Genomic DNA, 26395 nt, shown 5'->3' with positions numbered 1-26395 from the left:
GGCGATCGGGGCTCGATTCCTGGTCAGGGCACATGCCCAGGTTGTGGGCTCGATCAATGACTCTCTCATCATTGATGTTTCTATCTCTCTCTCTCCCTCTCCTTTCCTCTCTCTGAAATCAATAAAGATATATTAAAAAAAAAAAAAAGAAAGAAAAGAAAAGAATTTGAGGAAAAGCCAACATGCCGCTAGTGGAATGGCAGATCTGGGTGAGTCTAGATCCTTTATAATACTACTGAGCAATAGAACCAACAACAGCAACCCTTAACTCTGGGCTTCTATTCTTACATGAAAAATAATTCCCTATTTAATTAAACCACTGAATCTTAGTTACTTGTTCTTGTAATATATCAGTGAGAAAACAAGACATTCTAGCAGGAGATGGAAGACCATGAATAATAAAATAAGGAAGCTATCGGGCATTGGAAAGTGGGGTGCTGTGAAAAGGAGTCAGTACAAAGGGGCGGGGAAACATGAATACAGGGTAGGAGGAGGAGTAGAGTTGTCAGAGGGACTCCATTGGTAAGAAATGAGAGAAACGAAGACTGGAAGGAGGTGGGCAAAGTGGGGGAGTTGGTCGTGTGGGTCCCAGGACAAGAACACTTAAGGCAGAGAGCTTCCAATTCAAAGTTCCTAGGGAAAAAGTGAGCCTGGCATGTCTGAAGAACCCCGAGCAGGCCAGTGTGGGTGGAGCAGAGTGAAGGGAGGGGTAGATTAGTTGAAGACGAAGTCAGGGGGGAAAAGAGTCAGATCAGAAAGGGCTCTGTGGGCCAGCAGGAGGACGCTGGCTTTTAATCTGAGTAAGGTGGGAGCCATGGAGTATTGTAGGCAAAGAGGAGGTGACCTGACTCAGGTGTCCACAGTGCCCTCTTGCTGCTGTAGGGAGAAATACTAAAGGCGGGCAGGGGAAAGCTGGCACGGGGCAGAAAGAAGTCAGATTCTGTACACACTTTGAGGAAGAGCAAACAGGATTTGCGGATGGTTGGTGATGGAGAGTGAGAGGAAAAGCGAGTCGAGGACACTCCCTGGCTTCCTGCTGAGCAGCAGAAGGGTAGGGGGCCCTCCTTGGGAATGGCTGGTGGGAGGACCAGAAGCTCGGTTTGAAACACGTTACATTTCTGATATCTACTAGCCATCAAAGTGGGGCCACCGGTAGGTAGTTGGTTATATGAGTCTAGAATTAAGGAGAGGGGGCTGGACTGCACATTATTTAAAATTTGGGAGTCATTGCTAATAGATGGTGTTTATAGCCATGAGATTGGATGAGCTTTGCTGTGCAGACAAAAATGTGTGCTTCAGCGGAAAACGATGTGTTATCAGGGGACCCCTTATCTAGTGGGAGCTATTTTACTACTCTACATTTTAAATAACTGACAGCAATGCTAAATAATTCTGTGGAAAAATCAATTTTACCTCCATTTGCACATTCATTTAAATATTTATGAAATTATATATAGGCATTATAATTCATATGTGGAGTACATATATAATATATGCAAACTTATACATATTTTATACTCTAATTTTTGTATATTTATTACTGCATGTATAGCTCTGTTATATATAATTGTATGATATATTATATATTATATATTATATATATAATTATCAATGAGGGAAACAGGCAGATGTTATTACTGGCTCAAAATAGAATGCAAAAAACAGACATATATATGTGTTACACAATACATACTACATAATGTGTAATGTATACAACATATTTAATGTACACATAATGGACATTATATAATGTATATGTCTATAATGCATGCATAATATGTGATACACATGATATACTGTATGCAATGCATATAAAATATACATACTGTACATTACATAATACATATATATGTCTGTATTTACTCTTTTGAGCCAGTTATAACATCCGCCTGGTTCCCTCACTAATCAGTGAGTAGAATTAAGGCCCTTAACGTATGCTCATTTTATATCTGTATGAGTCATGATTTTATCTCGATTAGGTCATAAAGCTACTAAGAGGCAAAGCTCAGATGTAAACCAGGCAGCCTGGCACCCGAACCCCACACGTTATCCGTGAGCCAATAGACAGGGACACGCTTCGCTCACAGCAGGCGCTAACTCACAGCTGCGTCGTGTATTGCTAAGAAACAGGCGTGCCACCCGACAGACCCTGCGTCAAACACGCGGTCTCACCACTTTGGAGGTGGAGGGGATGGAGGACAGAAGGATCCCTGAAGTCTGGGACTGGGAGCTGGGCTTGGCCTTCCTGGTGATCCATCTCCTGTATTCTTCCCGCACCTGGAGTTGGACACAGACGGGGCGATGAGTCACTCCCGGGCGCAGGAAGTGTGCTCCACGGGCACGGCCCGGGGACAGGGGACGTCAGGGATGGGAAGAGCAGCAGCTACCTACCTGGCGGTTGAGCACGCAGTGAATGAGGAAGATGAAGGCTCCCTGCAGGCTGTTGATGATGGTGAACAGGTAGGCCATGACACTGGCTATGGGTCCTATCTGGAAAATGCCCAACACCCAGGAGCACCCCAAGATGAAGAGCTGGGCGAAGGCCTTGAACGTCAGCAACCTGGAGGAGAAGATTTGCAGAGGATAAGGTGCTGGGAGGTGGCGGTTGTCCTCGTGGGCCATGCTCCCAGAAGTGGTCCGAGGCTGCCGCTCTATGACCCACCGCCAGAGGGAAATAAACATGGGGTGGAGTCTCCAAGCCTAGAGGCAGGAAAACCTAATCCTATAGGCCTCTGAAAGGCAGTGTACCTACAGACAGACACGGGCACAGAGATGTGTGAACACATGCATTTAACGCTATATGTCTGAAAGCTAGGAGGACAAACATGTCCATGAATTTGGGACACATTAAATCAATGGTGAAGCCATACTATGAAACACTATAAAGTCCTTTCTTATTGAGGTAAAACTTAAGCTACATAAAATTCACTATTTTTACCATAAAGTGTGTGATTCAGTGGCGTTTAGCACAGTCATAATGTTATCCGAACATCACTACTACCCAGTTCCAAGACATTTTATCATCCCAAGAAGAAACCCATATCTATTAAGCAGTCATTCTCCATTCCCCTCTCCTCCAACTAGAAACAACCCAGATGGCCACCAAAAGATGAAGGGATGAACACAATGTGGCCCATCCATGCACTGGAATACTATTCAGCCATGAAAAGGAGAGCGGCGCTGACACTCGCTACGACTGGGAAGGGCCTTGAACACATGACGCTCAGCGGGAGAAGCCAGACACAAAAGGCCACACAATGTGTGATTCCATTTATGTGAATGTCGAGGACAGGCACATCCACAGAAAGCAGATTAAAAAAGAATTTTTTAAATGAAATGAGAATGACAATATACTATAGAGGATACGAAAGGTTCAGGCTCTGGGTCAAACTGCCTACAAATAAATTCTCACTGATTTATTTACTAACTAACTGGCCTAGTAAGTTACTTCACCTCACTGTGCCTCAGTTTCCTCCAAATGATATAGAGATAACACAATACTGACACGATTGTTTTGCAGATTAAATGAGATGACAAGGCCCTAAAGGTGTGTAGAACAGTGTGTGGCACAATATAAGCATTTTTGTTAGTTTTAACCTTAAGTATTATATAAACTATGCATTATGTGGAAAAAAACAAAGTGCCGGATGGTGTGTAGAATATCCTAGCACTTATGTAAAAGCAGGAGGGTGTGTAAGTAGACAACTTTGTGGACAGAAGCTCAATTCGAGTGATAATAGCTGCTTAAGGTGGGAGAGATCTGGGGACATGGGGTGTCAGGGAAGAGAGAGGGAATTAATTTTCATGCGTTCTCTTTGTGAACTCGGAGGAAAAAAGACACTTATCCAAGAAGGGCTCCTGGTGACTAACTGGGCTCAAATTTGAAAAAACAGAACCTAGCAGCCACTTCTGCACAGGGGCCTCTGAGGCAAACTGCACTTTACCAGGCCCGGGCCTGCGTGCCTCTGGACTAACTGCCCGCCCGCACTGGTTTCTGCCCCCTGAGCCAGCCCTTATAAAGGAGCTCTTGGGATCCTATTTCTACCAGCAGGACTAAGGCTTTCCCCATCCACCAGAGCTGCACAGCTCCAGCTGACCAGAGCAGCTCTATTCTGACCGATCAGGACGGTGACTTTTGCACCAAACTGTGAGGATTTGGAGTCCTCATTTCCATGAGGACAAACCAACCAGGGACCAGGGGTAGGGAATTCTGTCCCTATGAGCCAAGTCCCCTCTCCCTCAGCCAGCACACATTTCCTTTCCACCAAAGACAGAGGGCTGTGTCTCCCTGGCTGAGACCTCAGGAGATCTCCCACCAGAGCACAGTGCCAAGTACACCAGCTCCACCGAGCCGGAGCAGAGCCGGGCCTGGCCCGGGGCTGCCTCGGGGCCACGGTTTCCGCAACCGTGCTCAATCACAATCCAGCTGTTTTGCACTGAATAAAGTTTCCTTCTTCAAATTGGAGATTCCTGTTGGAGTTGAATTGCACCACCATCAGCTGACATCTTTTACACTACTTAATTTTTCTTACCATTGTAGGTATTAACTTTGAACTTTTTACATTAACTTTTTAAAAATAATCTTTAGAAAAAAACATTTAAGATGGATGAGGGATTGAACACTGTCAGAACAACAAGCTGGGGACTCGGACATCAGGTTGCTGACAATAAAACCTACACAATGTCTGGTTTCAGTAGGTTCTTAAAATGAAAATTAGCCCAGTGATTAAGTTAGGAAACACAAATGGTCTGATAACAGAAAAATAAAATGGAGCAAGCACTGCTACTCTTCACTTAAAATAGAGTTAGGAGGCTCTTAGGGAAGTGGAGCCTCTGCAAGACCTCTGCCTCCGTTCTCACAGCTCCTATTAAGTCGCTCATGGGCTGCTAAACTCAGCTCAAGGCCGAGCCATGAGCATCCTGGAACAACATACGAAATTGCCCTCCTCTGTGTAGTTTTTACCCGCCTTGGTTGCATATTGAACTAACCAGATCCCGGTAACCTAGCCAGCAATCCTTCATTTGCAGGAAAGAATTACACTGGAGTTTTTGCTTTTACAAACCCTGTCCTTCTTTGTTCTCTCCAGAGCACTTCTCAGGTTTTCCCCCTGAATGTGTCTCCCAGTTTCAAATCTTTTTAAGACCCCCAAAAAATTTTAAGTTGCTTACAGTCTCAGATCTTTATTGGCCCATAGGTCTATAAAAATATGAAAAAGTCCCACATCTGTAAGATAAAATTACATATGTGAAACTAAAGTAATAAGATTGTGTATTTCACCAATTAATTCTGCAAAAACAACGCAACAAAAAAATGATTAATTCCAATGCTGGCAAAACTGCAGGTAAACAAGCACTTACAAATGGAGACAAATTTTCTGGAAAACTACTTGCAATATATACTATAAGTGTTACAATCCAATCTACCCTTTGATTCTGGCAATTTCATGCCTCCTGTTATGATTTCCCAGGTTTGGAAAACTTTATGTAAAAGAATATTCAATACAGTATTGTTTATAGTAGAAAAAAGTAATTTATATGTCCATAAGGGATGATTTAAATAAGTTATGCTGTGTCCTTACACTGAAAGGCTATGCAAAAAATAAAGACTGTTGATGAGTTTCTAATTAAATTAAAAAACACTCATGACATGTTAGAGGAAACTGGTAATAAAAATAAAATAGCGTTGTTTTTGCAAATATGTGCATATAAGTACGCACAGAAGAATTAGAAAATGTATGAATAGGTTCAAATTATGAAACACTCTTCCTAGTAAACTGTGTTGGTGTAGGTAGCTAGTTAGTATTAATAAAGGGAGGGAGCAAAGGGAATCTGCCATTAAGCCTAATAGACCAGGGAGCAGAATAGGATATTAAGCCTGCTTCACTAGAAGTTGCAGCATTCATAGGCTCCCCAGGGGACCCCCACATTCTCACCCTGGGGACCTAATATCCTAAGTCTGCAGAAGGAACCTCCCCAGGCACATCCAGCTGGCCAGGTACCGGGATTATCAAGGGGAGCAGGGGCGAAAGTCCTTTGCTAGGCGCACGCCAGTAGGAGCCCAGATGGCAACCACAGAGGGGAGGCACCTAGCCTGGGAAAAGAATCAGGTTGGACGTGGGCACAGAACCCCCATAAGGTCCACGAAAGGGAACGATTTGGGGGCGGGCCCAGCACAAGCCCAGAAAAACCCAGGAAGTTAGTCGGATAGTTTGAAAGCAATCTTACCCGTTCCCCAAAACCAAAAAAATATGTGGAGCATTATCAAGGATCTTGGCGCAATTGCTGCTAGAGCCTGCCAGCTCTTTACATCCCCAAGGCCGTATTATTTCCCTTCACCCCAATACATCTTGCCACTACATTTAAATTGCTCCCACACACGTGCCCTTTGAAATTCCTTTCTCATGCCACTGCAAGAACCCATCTTCACCAGCAACTACTGTGCTAAGTGCTTCACAAGCCATATAACGTGTGCAGTATGAATATCTCCATTCTATAGGTGAGGAAACCGAGTTTCAGAGAGGTTACATAACTTGCCTAAGGTCACACAGCTTGTAAGTGGCAGAGCTGGGGTTTGAGCCCCCAAATCTAGACACTATACTATTCTGTCTTGGGTAGCAGACCAGGCAAGAAAGAAAGAAGGGAGACTGGAAGAGGAGAGAGAAGGAGGAGGGGACTGCACCTGGTATCTTTGAGTGTTGAGACTTCAGCATTGACGCTGGAAAGTTTCTGCCTCAGGATCCACAATGTCCAAGTCAGAAGGATGGAATTGATCTACAAAATCAAGCCAAAGGGATTGAGGGATTGGATATACAAACTGTTAAGAGAATAAATAAAATGGAACAAGCATTATACTAAGAGAGAAACTTAAAAATCAACTCAGGAAGCTATGAGGGAAGTGGGGCCTCTGCACAACTTGTGCCTCAGTTCTCAGAGCTGCTATTAAGTTGCTAATCAGTTGCTAAACTCAGCTCAAGGCCGAGCCATAAACATCCTGGAGCAACAGAGGGAAACTCCTTATAATTTTCACCTCCTTTGTTACTAACCAAGCCTGGAAAGAATCACACTTTGTTTGGGGGTTTTGCCTTTACAGACTCTGCCTTTCTTTGTTCTTCCCTGGAGCACAGTTTAGGGTTGATACCTGAATAATCTGTGTCTCCAAAGCTGCAGCTCCTTTGCTGAAATAAATGCTTTTCATTTTTTATCACAGCTTAAAATTAATTTTGGTTGGTAAAACAGACAGTGGACAAGCCATCTTTAAAAATGGAACTCTGACCCAGTCTTCAGTAACCACTCCAGGAAGCCCAAAAATAACTCCTGTAGCAACTGACCCCAAACAACCAGGACTTGATTAATAATTAACAGCTTCCTTCATTTCTACCCCTGATTCCAACTTAGGCCCAAAAGTAGAAAGCCCGTATGTATCCATAGCCCACCTATGGGATCCCCATGCCCACAGCCACTGATCAGGGCGCACCTGAGGTCTCTCTTTTTACCTCTATAAAGCTTTCTCTCCTCAGCCTGCTTTCGAAGCTAACAAATCACGGGATGGTGGCTGACTCCCTTACTATAGCAATCTCTGGATAAATAGCCTTCGCTTGTTCTCATTTGGGTAATCTTCGTTTATTTCCACTGGATGCATCTGTGAAGTTGAATTGTGTCCCCACCACCACCACCCCCTAAATATATGTTTAAGTCCTAATCCCCAGCACCTCAGATCTAATTTGGAGATCTGGTCTTGGCAGAGGTGATCAAATTAAAATGAAGTCAATATGACTGACTGGTGTCCTCCTAAGAAAAGGAGATTAGGACACAGACACAGACATGCACAGAGAATGACCATGTGAGGACACTGATCGCAAACAGACATCTACTAGCCAAGGAGAGCCTGAGGCTGCCAGCAGTTGGAGAGACGGGAACAGATCCTTCTCTATGGCTTTCAGAGGAAGCTTGGCCCAGCCAACCACTTGATTGCAGACATCTAGCCTTCAGTACTGAGACAATAAAATTCTGTTGTTCTAAGCTACCAGTTTGTGATATTTTGTTCTGGCAGCTCTAGAAAACTAACATATGGCCCTGAAAAATCTGAAAGAGGTCAGAGCAAAACTCTCTGCAGGAATACAACTGCAATAATTCCCAATGTTTAGATGGGTCAAATATAAGATCATAGTTAACTATTGCAAGTGACACAAGGAAACAAGGCACCATGAGTGAGAGTCTGAAGAAATAATCATCTTGGAAGACCAGAATCAGGGTTGGAGCCAAGGAGGCAGGACAGGGTCATTGCTCAGCATCCCTCAGGATTCCCAGAGAATAGACTTGTGGTTGCCAGAGATGTGCGGAGGTGAATTGGAGAAATGTTGGTCTAAGGTTCCAGCTTCATTTATGCAAGGTGAGGAATTCCCCGCATCTAATCTACAGCATGGTGACTGCAGTTAACAATATTGTGTTGTATTCCTGAAATTTACCGAAAGGGTAGATCTTAAATGTTCTCACCTGCCATTTTCAACAACACGGATGGGTCTTGAGGGTTATTAGGATAATGAAATAAGTCACATGGAAAAGGAAAACTCCATACGATTTCACTCATAGATGGAATATAAAACAGAAAGTAACAAACCAGCAAAACAAAACAAAAACAGACTCATACACACAGGCAACAGAATGGTGGTTACTAGAGGGTAAGAAGGGTGGGAGAGAGGCCGACCTGGGTAAAGGCATAAATATATGGTAATGAAAAGGAACTAGACTTTTGGTGGTCAGCACACAATAGAGCACACAGATGTCTTATTATAATATTGTACACCTGAAATCTATATAACACTACAACCAATGTTACCGCAATAAATATAACTTAAAAGAAAAAATGGTAACTGTGTGAGGTGACAGAAATGTTAATTAGCTGATGGTGGTGATCATTTCGCAATGTATACATATGTCAGAACTTCAAATTGTTCACTTTAAACATACACAATTTTTATTTGCCAATTATACCTCAGTGAAGCTAAAAAAAAAACCTCTACCTTTTCTTTCGTTCAACATCTGTGCTCAGAAGAGATTAACAAACCTATTTTACTGAAACACAAAGGACTGAGAAGACTGTGGTCCCTCCCAGGAGATCTGCATGTTGCATTAAAAAAATCACAAGTCAAAAATATTACACTCCAACTTGGAAGTCTCAAGAATCAAGGATCAGAAGAGAGAACGTTTGAGAGGAGTAAGTGACCTCGGCTATGCAAAGCCCACTGGCACTCCCTGGTCCCTTGGTCAGGTCCCTCCTCCAGAACCCAGGCCCCAAGCAATTTGCTTACCAGAATGATGGTGCAGACTGGCCCCAGGAAACTCCAGATAAGCCCTGTCTCCGTACTCAGCCAGCAGCTACGGAGAGAAACAGGAGTCAGTGCTGGCCTCCAAGTCCTGACCTTAGAGTTAATTACTCCAGCCCCACCAAATGCACTAATGAAGGAGAAAATTGGTAGATGAAACAGAGATTTTTTTAAAAAAAAAAACTCATGATGGGGCAGGTGGAATTTCAGTTTTCTTTGGACTCGAGCAAGTCCTTTCTGGCCTTCTTCCTGAGTAAATGTTCCTGAAATGTTCACTTAGTACCGAGTAGGGACTCCCCTCTTTTCAGGACTCTCATGGCACACCTTGTCATTCAAATGTCACGTCCTCTGAGAAGCCACTCCTGACTATCCCCATGGAGGTATACTGTCCCTACTCCTGGTCCCTCTCTAGCAGAGCTTACTCCCTTTTTCACAGCATCTGTTGGTACCATAAATACCGCGTTCAGTTGTTTGCTGACTGGCGGATTTCCATCTTCCCCTACTGGACTGTGACCTGCTTGAGAATTCAGACCGTGAACATCTGTCCATTTCTGAACACCCAGAACTGCTATGAAAGAGGCATCCCATAACTATTTGTTGAAAGGAAGGAAGGATCTTGCCCTTTGCAGCAACATGGATGAAACCTGAGGGCATTGTACTAAGTGAGATAAGTCAGGCATTGGAAGATAATACCATATGACCTCACTTACATGTGGAATCTTAAAAAACAACAACAAACCAAGCTCCTAGGTACAGAGAACAGATAAGTGGTTGCCAGAGGTGGGGATGGGGGTGGGAGAAATGGATGAAAGGAGTTAAAAGGTGCAAACCTCCAGTTAGAAAATTAATTAGCCCTAGGGATGTAATATAAGCATGGTGACTATAGTTAATAATGTTGTGTTGTATTTTAGGTTTTGAAGTTGCTAAAAGAGTACATGTTAAAAGTTCTCATCACAAGTAAAAAATGTGTAACGATGTGGGGTGACGGTTGTTAACTAGACTTACTGTGGTGATCATTTCACAATATATAGAAATAGTATTTTATCTGTATGCTGTCTTTATTAAATATGCACCTCCACAGCCCAAACATAAACCATGCGTTACATTAGAGCATACTATTCTGGTTTACAAATGATAGCTACACATTTTCCAGAAACATACTGACATTATACTCCAAACTTATGTTAGATTTCCAAAACCCACCTCCAGTGTGTTTACCATGTGTATATGTTGGTTTTCATCCTGTGCTGTAATGATAGGCAATCTAGTCCCTGGAATCAGTGAAAATCTGCCCTATTTAGGCAATTGATTGCTATGACCATTGGAAAATATAAAACTTTCAAGTTATTTGGGAGTCAGATGAAAAGTAAATATATTAGCTATAAGAGAACATTCCATTTTGTTCACAGTGATCCATATGGGATATGACAGATAACTAAGGGATCAGAGCTTATAATACACTTTTATTAGATAAAGCCCTTTTAATCACTTCCTTTAGTCTCCTGAATTACTCCATAGTAGCTATAATTGTTTTATGCTTTCCTCTGAATGCCCAATTAGCAATGGTACCCGTCTCCCTTCCCCTTAGCAATAGCATAAACATAGTCATTCAATTAAATTTATCTTTAATTTTGAAACTCTACAGAGAGATTGGATGATGTGATCATGTTGCATCCTTAGCAATTATAGTGTAGGCTGAATTCAGTACTTTGACAAAGTGGGGACAAGCAGCGAAACCAGTGTCCTTTGCTCTTTTATCTCCCTGTGCTCTGTAAAGCTAACTCTTCATGTGAAACCTGGAGAGGGCAAAGTAGCTCCTGATGAATGCAAGGTTTGTTTTGCTAAATATGTTTATGGCTTTTTCTGCTATGAACTAGTCACTGTATGATTGCATGCAGTGAATGGGCAACTGTGTGTACCTGTAAATGTCATGCAAAGATTCTAAACCTTTCCATTTCCAGTGTTAATTGCCTGTGGCCTCCTGTTGCTGCATATGGAGCTCTCTGTTGAGTTTAGTAATACAGAGTAATGCTTTGGCTTTCTGTGGCGGATTACGCAGCTCTTCATAAGCATATTTACGAAGGTATCCATAGTAGGCACTAGGACAGAAGATTTTTGGGAAAGTGTATTTGTGCTTTGGAATTAAATTTTCAAGCCACAATGCCCTGGGCTATGAAGTGATGGACAGATTCTTTCTGGAACAACAACAACAAAAATCCATCATTCAAAATGATTATCTATATGTAAAAACTGTGCATAGTTTTGATTCTGGCTGAGTTTTTCGTTTTTAATGTCCTTCTAGGAGATCGCCGGGAGAACTGTACTTAAACAGCGGAGGGAGGAAATATGCTCGCTCTCTCCTGCTCTCCTGGAAAAGCCCATCTGCGTGAGAGAAGCGAGGTGTGTTGTTTCTTCCAGGCGGCTTTGTCCCGCCTTCATATTCTTTGTCTTCGTGGGTTGTAAAGTAAGCAAAAGCAGGGAGCTAAAAAAGGCTTAGATGGTCACAGGAATCTTAGCAAAACCTCAACCTAGTAATAGGACAGAGACTTTGTCAGCGTATATCGGAGGGGCAGGGTCCCAGGCTCTCCCCTTGGTGGGCTCAAGCCACAGGGCTCTGTGCCGACGGGAGCCTGCGGCTGCTCGGATCCGCCAGGAATCCAGAAGGACAGTGACGATCTTCCGAGGAAAACGACGTCAACACGTCCATGTTTTACTCGTGTTAGTTTATGGACAGTTCCAAAGTCATTAAAGGGGGACAAGCCTGGTTATTGTTACCATTTCTTTCTTAGTCTAGTTTTACCTTGTAGACACATAGTGAATGGCATGCTCAAAATCGTGGGTGAATATATACAAATATCGAATCACTGTGTTGTACACTGGAAACTAATATTAATCCTATTGTATGTCAAGTATACTGCAATAAATAAATAAATATGAAAAAGGAAGGGGGAGGGGGAGGGAGGAAAAGCAAACACAGCATCGCTCTGTCCACCATGCCTCTCGTGGGTGTCAGCAGCCATCCAGCAAGCTGGCGACAGCCCCCTGCCCTCCCTCAGCAGACACCCCCCACTCCTCCCCCGACAGCAGGCGAGCAATCACGCTCGGACAACCACAGGCTCTACCCTTGGCGCTTCTCCGGGAGCAGAGCTCTAAAGGCAGGGAAATGTTTGCAACGTAAGAGGCTGGCCACACCCTATCGGGACCCGCCACACCCTTTTGGGACCGGCCACTGAAGTCACACTGGCTCTTTCCCACCCGCCTCTGCTGCTCCGCGGGCCAGCGTCAGACTAACAGCGCCGGCGGCTTCGCCCTCCTGGGAGCAGCCCAGCCGAGGGTTGACGGAGCCCGCGGTCTCCCCTGGGCACCGTGGTACTAAGCCCAGTGACGCGCAGCAGTACCTGCTGGTGAATGCACCCTGCGCGTTCCTCCTCCCTGCCTCACTGCCCCACTCCCTTCCTAAGATCGTCTCAAATCCTGTCGATGATACTCCCCCTTCCCCAGATCTCCGTGGTTCCCACCACCTACAGGTATCTCCAGCGTGCCCACCCCAGTTTCCCACCTTCCCGCCCAGTGCATCTGTTCTTCAGACACACCTCCAGGTTTTACCTTCACCTGTGTTCTACCCCCTTTCCTCTTTCCTGCGTACATTCCAGTAGAGCTTTTAAGGCTCAAATTCTACCTCCTCCAGGAAGCCTTCCATGAATTTTCCAGCTTTCATACGCCATCATCCTTCTCTGGTCTGTGCCAGGGCTTATACTACCTACACCATTGTCGCTGCCATCTCCTGAAAGAACGGCCAGACCTGGACTCAGCTGGGAAACTGCCTAGTTATGTGACCCGGGCGATTTCTGCAGCTGTCCTGAGCCTCCAGTTCCTCTGCAGCCACCATTTATCAAGCTGTTTCTCTATGCAGGGTTGGTCTCGGGGCTGCCGTGTATAGCAGCAGAGGCTGTGCGCTGCACAAATCCAGGGTACCATCTATTCTGTACATAATGACACTCTCCGTTTTAACACGGGATTTTTGTTGGGAAGTGCCAGAGATAGGGTTGTAAGGCTTACAGGGTTTAGGGGCTCACTGAGTATGAATTCCTTTTCCTCACCCCTTATCTCATGACCTTACCTGAAGTAAAAACCATCATCAGAAAGAGAGGAAACCTGGGTAATTTAACCCCCACCCCAAACACACCCCAGCCAAGTGCCTATAGCTCGCAGTGATAAGCAGAGACCCTGGAGTTGGAAAGACCCAGATTCATGTCCCCACACTGCCCCCTTCTCACTGTCCCAGCAAGAAAGGCTTTCACCCCTCTGAGCCTGTTTCCTCAACTGTAAATTAAAGTAGCAACACTAGCCCAGCCGGCGTGGCACAGCGGTTGAGCATCGACCTAGGATCCAGGAGATCACGGTTCGATTCCCGGTCAGGGCACATGCCCAGGTTTTGGGCTCGATCCCCAGCAGGGGGTGTGCAGGAGGCAGCCCATCAATGACTCTCTCACCATTAATGTTTCTATCTCTTCTTTCCTCTCTCTAAAAATCAATAAAGATATATTTTTTAAAAATTAAGTAGCAACACTACCTCGGTCTGTGATAGAACTAAAGGAAATAACGGCGAGGTACAGTCTCTGCCCCATCGACCTATTCTTTGTCCTGTAATTTACCTCATTTTTCCCTCAAAGTTGACTCCATCTTTTACTTATACAAATTGTGTCTGTGAAATCATGAGTCTGGTATTCCAGCAATTTTTTTCTAATTACCTAAAAAATAAATACTTGTTAAAATTAGCACTTACCAGCATGCTGTCTAAAATCATCTCACATGGAACATGTGATAAACATACCTCACCTCACTTAAAACAGACAGTGTAATAACAGTGGTGATGATGATGACGTATAGGATGCTTTCCTCTGTGCCCAGCACCGTTTTAGATGTGCAGATAGTAACTCGCTTCACCCGCACAACAACACTCTGATGTGAGCATTGTTTTTAGCCCCCGCTGTACAGGGGAGGACAGGGAAGCATGTAGATGTTAAGTAACCTGCCCAGCTGAGCACAGCTAGGAGGCCGTGGGGCCAGGCTCAAAGCCAAGCGGGTTGGCTCCAGAGTCCATGATTTTAAAACTGTACAACCAAGCCCTGGCCGGGTGGCTCAGCTGGGTGGAGCACCGCCCTGTACACCAAAAGGCTGCAGGTTCAGCTCCTGGTCAGGGCACATCCCTAGGTTGCAGGTTCCATCCCTGGCTGGGGTGCATACGGAGGCAACCCACCCATGTTTCTCTCTCTTTCTCTCTCTCTCTCCTCCCTTCCTCTCTAAAATCAATAATAAAACAGATCCCCGGGTTAAGATTTTTTAAAAACTGTACAACCAAGTCCACTGTTTACATCACTGTCGTGCAAACAAGCTCCTGGATTTGTGCAGCCTGTGCTACTGTACACGGATGGCCACCCCGAGAACAACAGTACACAAAAAATCCACTAAATGGTAGCCACACTCCTGATATTGTTGTTGCTCTCCTTGTGGCTCCTGTAATTGTCCTCGTGAACCCCGGCAGCAGGGCCTTAGGCGGGGAGGGAGATGTCACTTACCGGTCGTGCGTCCCGTAGCCCTGTGGCCGCACACTGCCGGCGACGACCACCACCAGCGCGGGGAGCCCGTAGCCGAAGGCGCAGAGATACGGCATCTTGATGTTGCGAGAGTGGAAGTAGTTTACCACCTTCAGGTTCCTGACCATAAGGAAGAGCATCCCGGCCTCCACCAGCATCCAGAAGAAGCAGGCGAGGAAGAAGTAGTGCAGGAAGCCCGCGATGATGGAGCAGCCTGTCTGGGGAGCAGAGGCGTGTGCACTCAGGACTCCCCTCCCCTGTGCCGAGGCTCAGGGTCAGGGGAAGAAGGCAGGAGGTGGACCACTTGAAGGGCATTCCCCAAGCACAGCCCACTCATTCATTCAGTCCACAGACATGTATAGAGCTGTGCTTTGCCACAGGTGGCGCCATCCCTTTGGCAGGGTGACCAGTCGTCCTGGTTTGCCTGGAACTGAGCTTTCTAGGACATGTAACTGTCAATGCTAAAAGTGGGAGAATTTGGGGTAAAAATGGGTAGATGATCACCCTATTTTAGGAGATGATTGAAGATATAGGGGTGGGAGGTTCGCAAACTACAGCCACTGGACTGGCTGCCTATTTGATAAATAATGTTCCATGGGCACACGGCCACACCCGTTAATGTATCTTCTATGGCTGTTTTCATGCTAAAACAGCAGAGTTGAGTAGTTGCAACAGAAACCGTAGGATATCAGTATTCTGTGTCTTTATAGAAGTTTGCCCAACGCTGGCCAAACGATGGGAGTGGGGTGCACCACCAGCATTTACTTCCCAAAGGGACTGGGAAGCCAAACATCACGCAGTGAGGGTGTGGTTCTGTACAAAGAATGGTCACCCACCCAAAATGTCAATAGTGCTCCTTTTGGGAGAACCCCGAGAGCCTACTTTGTTTCTGGCACAGTTCTGGGGGTAAACTGGCCAAAGTTCTTGCTCTCAGAGGGTACACAGGCTAGTGGAAAGGTAGATATACAATAAAACAACAAGTAATCAATATAGTTTCAAGTAAGTGTTGGGAATGAATGAAAATGGAGTGGTAGGCAGTTTCTCAGTTGTAGCAGTATTGACAGCTGCAAACTACTGCCAGATTATTTTCTGTTGGTGGGGGGAGGGGACGGGGGCTGTCCTGTGTGTTGTAGGATGTTTAGCAGCATCTCTGGCCTCCACCCACTAGATGCCAGCAGCACCCCTCCCAGTGGTGACAATCAATAATGTCTCCAGCAGTGCTAAGTGTCCTCCAGGGGACAGAATCATCCCAGGTGAGAACCAGTGGTTTAAAGAGTGATAGGAGGGACTACCACAATATATAACATGATCAGGGAGATGATTTTAAACTGAGACCAATCACTAAGAAGGAGTCAACCAGGTGAGGTGCTGGAGGATGAGTATTATGAAAAGGGCACAGCATGTGCAAAGGTCCTGAGGTGGGATCTACTATAGAGAGAGCTGGGTAGGGATGAGCAGAGGCAGATGTGGAGGTAATGAAGCTGGGTGGGATCCTAGCCTGAGGGATGTGAGACCTGGTTGTCAGTCTTGTCTACACCGGTGAGGAAGAGAATCTTGGCCAAGAAGAGGCACACGCAGAGGTGCAAGTGGAGGTAGGTGTTGCGGCTGCGAATGGCACGACACAGCAGGAAGGTGGCGATGGCGAAGATGAGACACACCAGGGAGATGATCATGCCCACGTAGCTAATGACGTACAAGGAGAAATCCATCTGTCAGGAAAGAGATAGGCCACTCAGACAGAGAAAAACATTCCCCTGGGCAGGAAAAATAGTTATACAGACTCCTGACTTTGGCAGAAAGAGCTTGGGGACCTATTCTTCCTCTGACACTCAGTGTAAATTAGATATTGTCCATCATCATTCTTTGGCATCTGTTGGCATCTATCAGCACCCATTCCCACCCCTGTCTCATGCCCTACTCCTGTATTACCAGGGCAGGATGTCCACAAACTACACTTCCCAGAATCTGTTGGGGCTAAGGTCCTGGAAGCCATTCAGGTTCTCCAATGAGATGCATACAGGGACGTTTGGGAAGGCAGAATGGAGGCAGATACCAACTTTCTGCAGACAGGAGTGAGCTGTGGCTGGACTCCTCATCCCAGCTGTGCAGTCTTTAATTCCATGGATGGGGAGTGGCCTGACAGCTGCAATTTTTATCTTCTCATTACAGCAGCAGAGGGGTGATCTTGAAGCCAAAATCCAAGTGGTAGCCCCCTGACTTCAACTCCGCCATCCCTTCCAACAATTTTGGGAGCATCCTGTTCCTTATGTTAAATCCCTTCCTGCTTGAAATACCTAGAGTGGTTCCTGTTTCCAGCACTGAACAAGGACTGATACATAGGTGTCCAGAGACACCCAGCTTCTGGGAATGGAAATGACAAGCTGAGTCCTTCCCATATACCATTATTCATCAATAATTTTTAACTAATTTTAAACTTATTTGACTGCTCTCTGTGTGTTAAAGATATGTAAAGATATGCCAGGTACCATCTCATGAGTTTCTCTCAACAATATTGTGACACAGTAGTTAAGAAAACTGACTACAGTTCTGCTTGTTTCTAGTTGTATGAGCTTGGACAAGACACTTAACTGCTCTGTGCCTCAGTTTCTTCATCTGTAGTAACTACCTACAAGGTAGGATAGGTTTAGGATTTTAGGAGCATTCAATGAAAATACTGAAATTGCAACTGTGCCACAAACATATTATGTACCGTAGAAGTGTTATCTGTCATCATTTTTCTCTTGTTCTCAATTCTGAGATGAAAGAACTGGGTTAAGGCTCAGAGACGCTAAGTGACTTGCCCAAGAAAACACAGCCAGGAAGTGATAGAGATGGGACTTAAAACTAGGTCAGTCTTGCTTGGCATCTGATTCTCGTAAGTCCTAAGCATTATATTTCTCTAAATAGCATTCAGGGACTAGGGACAGTGTCTTTCCTCTCTACCAAATCTACCCAATCACCAAGTCTCATTTCAAACTCTATTTCCTTCCTAATCTATCACCAGATCTCACTGAAATACTTCTGAATTCCCACAGCACAGCCTCTTGCACCATTTATATAATTTAGTGGAAAGAGACCTCTGGAGCTAGACTGTTCAAATCCCACCTCCACCAATTATAAGCTTCATGACTGGGCAGACTCCTGAGCCTCAGTCTCCCATCCTATAAAATGAGTCTAAAAATAACAACTTAAAATAAAGGGTCTGATACCTAGTAGGTACTCATTAAGTAGGATCTGTGATTGGTATTGTGCTTGTACCTGTTTAGGGTCATTTCTCATTTGATACATGAATCTCATAGCTTCCCAACCAGACCATGAATTCCCCCAGGGCAGAGACATGGCTCACCTCCTCCATCCTCATGGCTCACTCCATAACACACAACACCATGAGAGGGCACACACAGATGTGGGGAACCAGGGCCCGGGCTGCCAGCACTGACCGTGAGCTCCCCCGAAGCCATGATGATCGCCAGGTTCGCCATTCGATTGCAGCTGCAGACGGTATACATCTTGGAGGCTTCAAGGACCACGCAGCCAGATGGTGTCCACCTACCGCTCCCCATGTCCGTGCTCCAGGAAACACAGATGGGCCTCTCAAACTTCTGCTTTGGCTGAAAATTCAAAGGCCCTGGTCACCTGAGAGTCCCTCTTGAGTGGATTCAATGTGATCACTCAAGAGTCATTTGGGGCAAGAAGATGCAGGTGTGTTCTGTAGGGAATGGAGCAAAATGCTGATATGTCAGCGCACAGTCATGAGAAGAAATGTCTTGGGTGCCAGACCTGTCTCTGCCACTGGTTTGGTCATAGCTAATATGACTAAAACCCATGCGTATGTTCCTGCATCAACATTACATCATCTAACCTAAGCCTTATTTGCTGAGGAATACTATAGAAGGACACCACATAGAAATGGAAGAGCTCAGCCCTGGCGGGTGGCTTGGTTGGTTGGAATGTCGTCCCATAAACCAAAAGGCTATGGATTCAATTCCCAGTCAGGGCACATACCTAGGTTTCAGGTTTGATCCCCGGCCGTAGCATGTATGGGAGGCAACTGATCTATGTTTCTCTCTCTCTCCCTTCCTCTCTCTCTAAAATCAGGAAAAACATATCCCAGTGAGGATTAAGAAGACATAGAAGAGCTCATTCTTCTAAAACTGGGCTGAGTTGCTAGTAAAGGGGTTCCCATAAGAAATAAGTGTCAAGCCTGTCAATAGGTAGATGGGGGCCCAGTGGGACCTCTTTGCAAACCTCAATATTCTCCAGAGTGTAGATGACTGGGTCAGAGAACCCCTCTTTCTTCTCCCCCGTCATGATGCCCCCAATGATGCGAGAATTCATCTTCAGCTTCCTCTTGGAGTTGGTAAAGGGGGTCTGAGGGTCTTGGAAGAAGCTCTCATCTAGAACAGACTCCATACCCTCATAGGAGACAAACGCCACGCCAGTGGTTCCTGCAAGTCCCCCAAGTGCAAAAAAAAGGAATCATTTGCTCAGTAGGTATTACAGATGGCCCAACACATGCATACACATACATGTTTAATTCCCTGTGCATCACTGGCCTGCTCTGAGCACTGAAACACCAGTGGGCTTCCAGGTAATCCTCAGCGGAACCATAAAAACAAAATCCCGAGATGCCATCACCTGGAGAAATCTGGGCTACCTTTAAATATAAATTTGAATTTGTATTTTTAAGGGACAATTTGACTCAGCAGTGGGAATTCAGTTCCCCTCCCACGTTTTTGGTTGTTCTCATTTAGTCTCTTGGGTGAGTTTCCCCTTTCAATGTTGGTGGTCTTCAGGGATGTGTCCTAGGCCTGCCCCCTGTGCCCTCCGGAGAGCAAATAGATCAGGGGGTGGCTGACGATGGCCGACAGGCCAATGGAGCCATCGCCTGGGTCTGGGTTTTTTTTCCTAAATAAAAGTTGTATTGTAGCACAGCCACACGCATGCATTTACGTATTGTCTATGAATGCTTTTGCACTATGATGGCAGAGATGAAGAACTGGAACAGAGATTATATTGTCCTCAACGCCTAAAATAATTACCAACCAGCCCTCTACAGGAAAAGCTTGCCAACACCGATACAGAGCGGCACTGTCCGCTAGAAGCACAGTATGAGCCACATGTGTAATTTTAAATTTTCTTGTGGTCACATTTTAGAAAAGGAAAAACCAGGTAAAATTAATTATAATAATTTTTAACTCACACTGCAAAATAACATTTCAACATGCAATCAATATAAAAATTATTAATAAGATCTCTTACATCTTTTTCTTTTTGGCACCCAGCCTTTGGAATCAGTATAAATGCTACACTCACAGTTGTACCACATTTCAAGTGCTCAAGGACCAAATGTGGTCAGTAGCTGCTGCACTGGAGAGTGAAGCCCTCAGTACCCCAGTACTGTGAGAGTATTTATTCAATGTCTGATTTCCCCGGCAGATGGAAAGCTCCCTGAGGCCACGGACTACTTCTGCCTCCACCATCATGATTCCCTCACTGCTAAGAGGGGATTGATTAACATTTGCTGACTGAAGGCACCCAACCGCCCTCCTCGACTCTCACAGGCAGGTCTGTACCTACGGATTCCGATTCTTCAATTGTGGAACAGCTGATCATCATGTTATCCCCTTTGGCTTTCAAGTTAAAGGTCACATTCTCTCCAATGCACTCTTCCTTGATGACTTTGCTCTCAATATCTAAAAGGAGAAAGGGAGACCTTGCATGACATCAGCCAGAAAGTGGGTTGATCTGGGTTTCTGACACGGGTTCGCATCCTTGGTTGTAAGCCACGGAAAGAACAGAAAGGCCAATTGATCCTGGGGACGCACTTGAGCCCCTTCATGAACGATGGGCGGGTGGGAGCGGCAAACAAATGAGTGGGAGCTCCAGGAGTGAGCTCTTACGCCTTAGGGGATGCATCAGCCAAAGATGGGTTGCCGTCAACAGTGACGAAGGCTACAACCTTATAGCACTCTCAATACTCCAAATTTAGCTGAGTTTTCCAAAGCCAAAGAGAACAGGAAGGGACTGAAATAAGCCCAGCATGTGGACAAGGGCTCAGGTTCTGCACTGACTGGGAGGTTCAGCTCTGCTGCTCCCCAGCTGTGTAAACTTGAGCAAAGTTTTAACCTCTCTGAGCCTCAGTTTTCTCACCTGTAACATGGCCATAATTATAGGACTTTTCCTGAAAACACAATAGATAATGGAACCAGAGATACCCTTCAAAATACAATGTCATTCCTCTTCTCAGATTCTCCAATTCTGCCCCCCAGTTTACTTCAAATAAAATCCCATGTCCCTACACTTGTCTCCAAAATCTTCCTCTCCCTTTCTTTTCTGACTCCTCCTACAGCTCTTACCATCCTCTCCTCCACGTCGGCCACACTGGCCTTCTCAGTGTTGCCTGAACTCACCAACTATTCCCATATTCGCTTTCTCCAAATATTTACATGGCTTCCTTCCCTCAGGTCCCTGCCCCAGTGAGACTCTTCCCTAACCACCCTGTGAGATAGCAACGCTCCCCTCATCCTGACCCCTTCTAGCCTCTTGTCCTACTGCATGTTTCTCTGTAGCACTAGCTCTGTCTGGTATACCAGATGTGTGTTTGACTGACTCACCCTAACAAAACATAATACTCATGAGGTTAGTCTTGTTCACTGTTGGTGGAAGTCCACCAAGTATTCTATTTCCCACATCTTGGCCTCCCAGGAACCTACCGGGATAGAAATTCCTAAGGTTATGTGACTGATCCTAGAACAAGTACCATGAGTGGGGTGCTGATGTAAAAGGTCTACAGCACCCAGGATTCCCAAGTGGTCACAGATCACACATGTTCTGGGTGTATCAGTCAGGAGAGGATCAGTTATGCCTCAGTAACAAACAACCCCAAATTTTAGTGGATTAAAAGTAACAATCATTTCCCAGTAGTGCGTTGACTTGGGACTGTCCTCTGCTTTGTTCTTACATTGAGACCTGCACAGGTGGAGAAACTGTGATCTGAAACATGACCTGTCACTAGGGCAGAGGGAAAGAAAGCTCTGGAAAGTCTCACACTGGCAACTATTGCATTCACAATCCATTGACCAGGACTAGTCACAAAAATCCCATCCAACTCCAAGCGAGGAAGTACCATCCTGCCATGGGCCCAGAAGAGAGAGCTGGAAATATTTGAACACAGCAAGTGACTATCGGCCCTTAACACCTGCACACAGTAGGCACGCAACAAACATTTGCTGAGTGAATTAATGTCACACTCCAAACACGGTGCCTGGCACACACTCAACACAGCGCCCAGCACTCAATCCATGAGAGGTATTGATAACATGATTGGAGTTGCTTTGCTGGACTCAGAGGTTTCAAACAGTTGGGCAAACGGCGTATGGAGAATCACATCACTGAAATCACTTGTCAAACTCAGCACCCAGGTGCGACCGTGCCAGGGAGGATATGTCCTACCTAAGTGCTCCGTCTGAACAGTGTCACTGCCATTCGTTGAGGAGGGTTTCAGAAGAGCTGCCAATGTGGTGCTTTCCACGCTCTCCATTAAGACTGTGGCCAGGGTGGATGTCTCATCTTTGGTGAAGTTGGCCCACATGCGTGTTTGTTCAAGCACAGAGGTGAAGCTCTCAGCCGAACTCTGCAAGGAAAAGGGTGTTCACTCGCTTTGCTCTCTCCTCTCTCGCCCTCTCTCTCTGGCTGTCTCAGTCTCTGTCAGCCTTTTAGTCTCTCTCTCTCTCTGTCTCTTTCTTCTCTCTCTGTCTCTCTCTTTATCTCTCTCCTCTCTCCCCTCCATGAAATAGCACCTGTCCTCTCTCATCAAGAGAGTGGTTTGACAGTCTAGGCTGATGAAGAATAAAAAGGGCGTCCGCTCAGCCTCACTTTCCCTGATTCAAGAGACCCCACTGGGAATGCAAATCGGTGCATTCTTTAGGTGGTGCAGTAAGTCAGCCCCTGTAACGGCATAAACTGTACATACTCTTTGACCCAAAATCTCCCCTTCTAGGAATTAATCTTTCCAGAAATACTTTAAAATTCTGCAAGGATCTAATTCGGTGATGTGCATTCCAGTGTGGTTTGTGATAGCTAGAAGTCAGAGAGGCTCAATGTGCAACAGATCGGTTTAAGTAAATGATGAAATCAAATTCAGGCGCAGCTGCTAATAAAAGAATGAAGCCGTGTGTCAATGATTTAACAAGCGAAAGGTCCGTGAGCTACTGTTAAGTAAAGCACATTACAGACTGACCTGCATATATTATCTCATTTAGTTTAAAAAGCTACTTTAAAATGTTATATCTATGGTATTTATGTTTCTGGCACATAGAATAAAAATAACTAACACTTACTATGAGCCAGGTATTGTTTTAAGTGTCACATATTAACTTATTTAACTTTAGAAAGAGATCTAGAAGGTATAGCCTATTACCATTTCCGTTTTTGGATGGAGAAACAAGGTCACATATGTAGTAGGTGGCAGGACCAAGTTTTGATCGCTGGCAGTGTGGAATCAGGCTGAATCCTCAGTCACTGCTCTAAACCTCTCACAGTAGGTGCTCGATAATAAATGGCTTCAATGTCTGTGTGTGTCTGTGGTACACTCACAAAGTAAAGAGGTATAGAAAATACACATGTAAATGCTACATGGCTTATGTCTGTGGAATAGAGGTAAGAAACAACCAGCAATAATAATAATAGTAATAGTAATATTGATACTATTCCTGTGATTATTGTCAATAAATAACTATAAAAGGTGACTCTGACCCCAACCAACATATATATATATACATACATACATATATATATATAATTCACAACCCAATAAATCAAGGAAGAAACTGATTGAATCCGGTCAGACAGTGAAGGAAATTAACCTAAATCTTAGCAGGGATACTATTTATTCAAATTAGGTAATAAAAAGGTGGGAAAGTTTTTCAATAAAAACTGGGTCAGGATGAAACTTGAGAGATGATTGTCCAGGAGAAACAGGTGCACTGAGATCTGTAACTGTTTCCCAGCTGAAAGTCAGGAGTTTGGGGCCCCTCCCCACCCACATAGCAGAAAACATCTCAACTAGAGTCACCCTGAAAAAAGTGGCTAATGAAATCACATCAAAACTCCCTTTGAAATGTTAAATCTGTTCTTAGCTAGGTAATTTATTTTGTATCCTCAGGGAAGTAAAAAATTAATATAACTAATTTAGCTTAGTTTTTAACTTTAATATAGGCAAACAGACTCGACAGTGGTAATACTTTTGTGTTAAATTTAGAAGATTTTGTAATTTTTGGCATAATCAGGAAATCTATTTGAAGGGTTTGGGACAATTTGACACATTTGAGAAGCTAACCAATTAACCACGTGATTTCACTGAAAAAAACAATTAGACTTGTGATTTTAACATAAACAATTTAAGAGAATGTAGCTGTTTATAAATTGTATTAAACATTTTAAAGCCTAAATTATAATATTTATACATTCGATTAGATTTATGAATCCCTTAAGGACATAGTGACCGTGCCTTTTAGGTTTGTAAATTTCCTCATTACTAGGTACTTGAAATTTGGGGGAAATAAGAATATTTATAAACATACTATAAAGTGTTTGAGGGAATTTAAACTAAATAGTTAATCATTTATAGAAGTTTAATCTAAAAACCCTATGAATAAATGTACATTTAAGGAATAAGTATGTTACAATAATAAGTTAATTTTAAATTAATTAAATTATAAATGAAAGTGTTACTCTTGTTTTCATACAAAAAAAATAAAATAACTTCCGTTAGTCCGACTTAAAGACTAAAGAAAAACTAGGTTTTAAATCTACAGTTGTAATGATCTACTAATCCCACTCCTAGGTACATACCCTAGAGAAATATAAATTCAGGAACATGCACACAAAAAACTGTACGTGAATGTTTATAGCATCTCTACTGATAATCACTAAAAGCTGGGGTGGGGGTAGGAAATGAAGAGGTGCTGTTCAAGTGGGAACAATTCAAATATTCTTTAAAGATGGGTGGATAAACAGTCTATGGGCCATCCATACAGGGGAATATTACTCAGCCATGAAAAGGAATGAGGCACTGCCACTCACTGCAATGTGGATGGACCTTGAACACATGATGCTCAGTGAGAGGAGCCAGACAAAAAAGGCCTGAGTGTGTGATTCCGTTTACATGAAATGTCCAGAACAGGCAAATCCACAGAGACAGAAAGTAGATTAGTGGTTGCTGGGTTGGGGGATGAAGGGAGATGCTTATGCAGTTTCCTTTTGGGGTGGTAAGAATATTCTGGAACTATAGTGGTGATGGCTGCTCAACATTGTGAATGTACTAAATGTCACTAATGGTTACCAAAAAAAGGGCATGGGACTATTAATAAACACAGCATTGACAGCTCTCAAAGGCATTGTGCTGAGTGTGCTGAGTGAAAAAAGCCAGACACAGAGGACCACATACTGTGTGATTCCATTTATATGTTTTAAAAAGATAAAACTATGACAGAACAGATCAGGGATTTATAGGGGCTAGTGGTGGACAGAGTATGTGACTATAAAGGGGAAGCCCAAGGGAACTGTTCTGTATTCTGATTGTGGTGGTAGTTATACCAATCTGCTCGGGTAGTGATAAAACTTGTCCAGAAAGGGGCAATTTTACTGTATGTTAACTTTTAAAACCTTATAACTTTGATAAATTAAATGTTAACTCACAACGCAATTATAAAGAGGGCTTTCCGCACCCAAAGTGTCCCCTGGGATGTTTAAAACATGAAATACAATTACAAAGACGTCGTCATTACCTTCATAGAAACAACAGTGGTGTTGTTTGCACAGGCCGCGTCCAGAACGCTGAAGGTGGCGTTCAGTAGTGCGCAAAAGGAAACCTGCGCCCGGAAGAAAGCGCATTCGTGAGCATTGACCTATTCCTCCCCAAGCATTCAGGTACCAACTGGGCCACCAAGCCCACCGTATGGGGTGGCCCTTAGTCCCGGAGGCGTCATGAGTCTGTAGAGTTCTCAGGGAAATAAAAACTCACCATATGATCAAAATTGAAACCACAGCACTTCTCTCTTCCACGAATAAAACATCGAAACAACATAAAAGCAAAACTATATAGGAGGATAGAAAGATGGGGAAGTGTGTGAAAAAAATCAGTGTCTAAATTGAATTCTACTCATCCATGAAAAGGAGGGAAGCGCGGACACTCGCTGTAACAGGGATGAACCTTGAAACCATGATGCTCAGTGAGAGCAGCCAGACACAAGGCCATACAGCGCGTGAGTGCCCTGATGTGAGGTGTCCGGAACAGACACGCCCATGGAGATAGAAAGTCCATTAGTATCTGCCAGGGCTGGGGAAGGAATGGCAGTAACTGGATAGGCACAGGGTTTCTCTCGGGGGTGACGAGAATGTTTTGGAGCTGGAAGTGGTGGTTGCGCATCACTGTGAATGTACTAAATGCCCCTCGGTGGTTGTGAGAATTTC

The 26395-nt window shown here is 44.4% G+C and overlaps 1 protein-coding gene across 1 annotated transcript in view; it reads right to left on the bottom strand.

The window, feature by feature from the left end:
- Positions 1 to 849: 849 nt before the first annotated feature.
- The window catches only part of ADGRE1 (adhesion G protein-coupled receptor E1), a 44388-nt gene continuing 18842 nt past the window's right edge, over positions 850 to 26395 (bottom strand). The window contains exons 12-23 of the mRNA XM_087816157.1: positions 25711 to 25794; positions 22376 to 22556; positions 20497 to 20616; positions 19169 to 19368; positions 18361 to 18531; positions 16435 to 16629; positions 14903 to 15138; positions 9309 to 9375; positions 6680 to 6771; positions 2392 to 2560; positions 2173 to 2277; positions 850 to 891 (exon numbers count right to left, since the gene is read on the bottom strand). Of these exons, the coding sequence (XP_087672283.1) occupies positions 850 to 891; positions 2173 to 2277; positions 2392 to 2560; positions 6680 to 6771; positions 9309 to 9375; positions 14903 to 15138; positions 16435 to 16629; positions 18361 to 18531; positions 19169 to 19368; positions 20497 to 20616; positions 22376 to 22556; positions 25711 to 25794 (1662 nt within the window). The remainder of the gene's footprint in view (positions 892 to 2172; positions 2278 to 2391; positions 2561 to 6679; positions 6772 to 9308; positions 9376 to 14902; positions 15139 to 16434; positions 16630 to 18360; positions 18532 to 19168; positions 19369 to 20496; positions 20617 to 22375; positions 22557 to 25710; positions 25795 to 26395) is intronic.

This window comes from Miniopterus natalensis, chromosome 4, assembly GCF_054644295.1.
Source record: "Miniopterus natalensis isolate mMinNat1 chromosome 4, mMinNat1.hap1, whole genome shotgun sequence".
Lineage (NCBI taxonomy): Eukaryota > Metazoa > Chordata > Mammalia > Chiroptera > Miniopteridae > Miniopterus > Miniopterus natalensis.
Note: the sequence above shows the minus strand (reverse complement) of the source record. Positions and strands in the feature narration are given on the sequence as shown.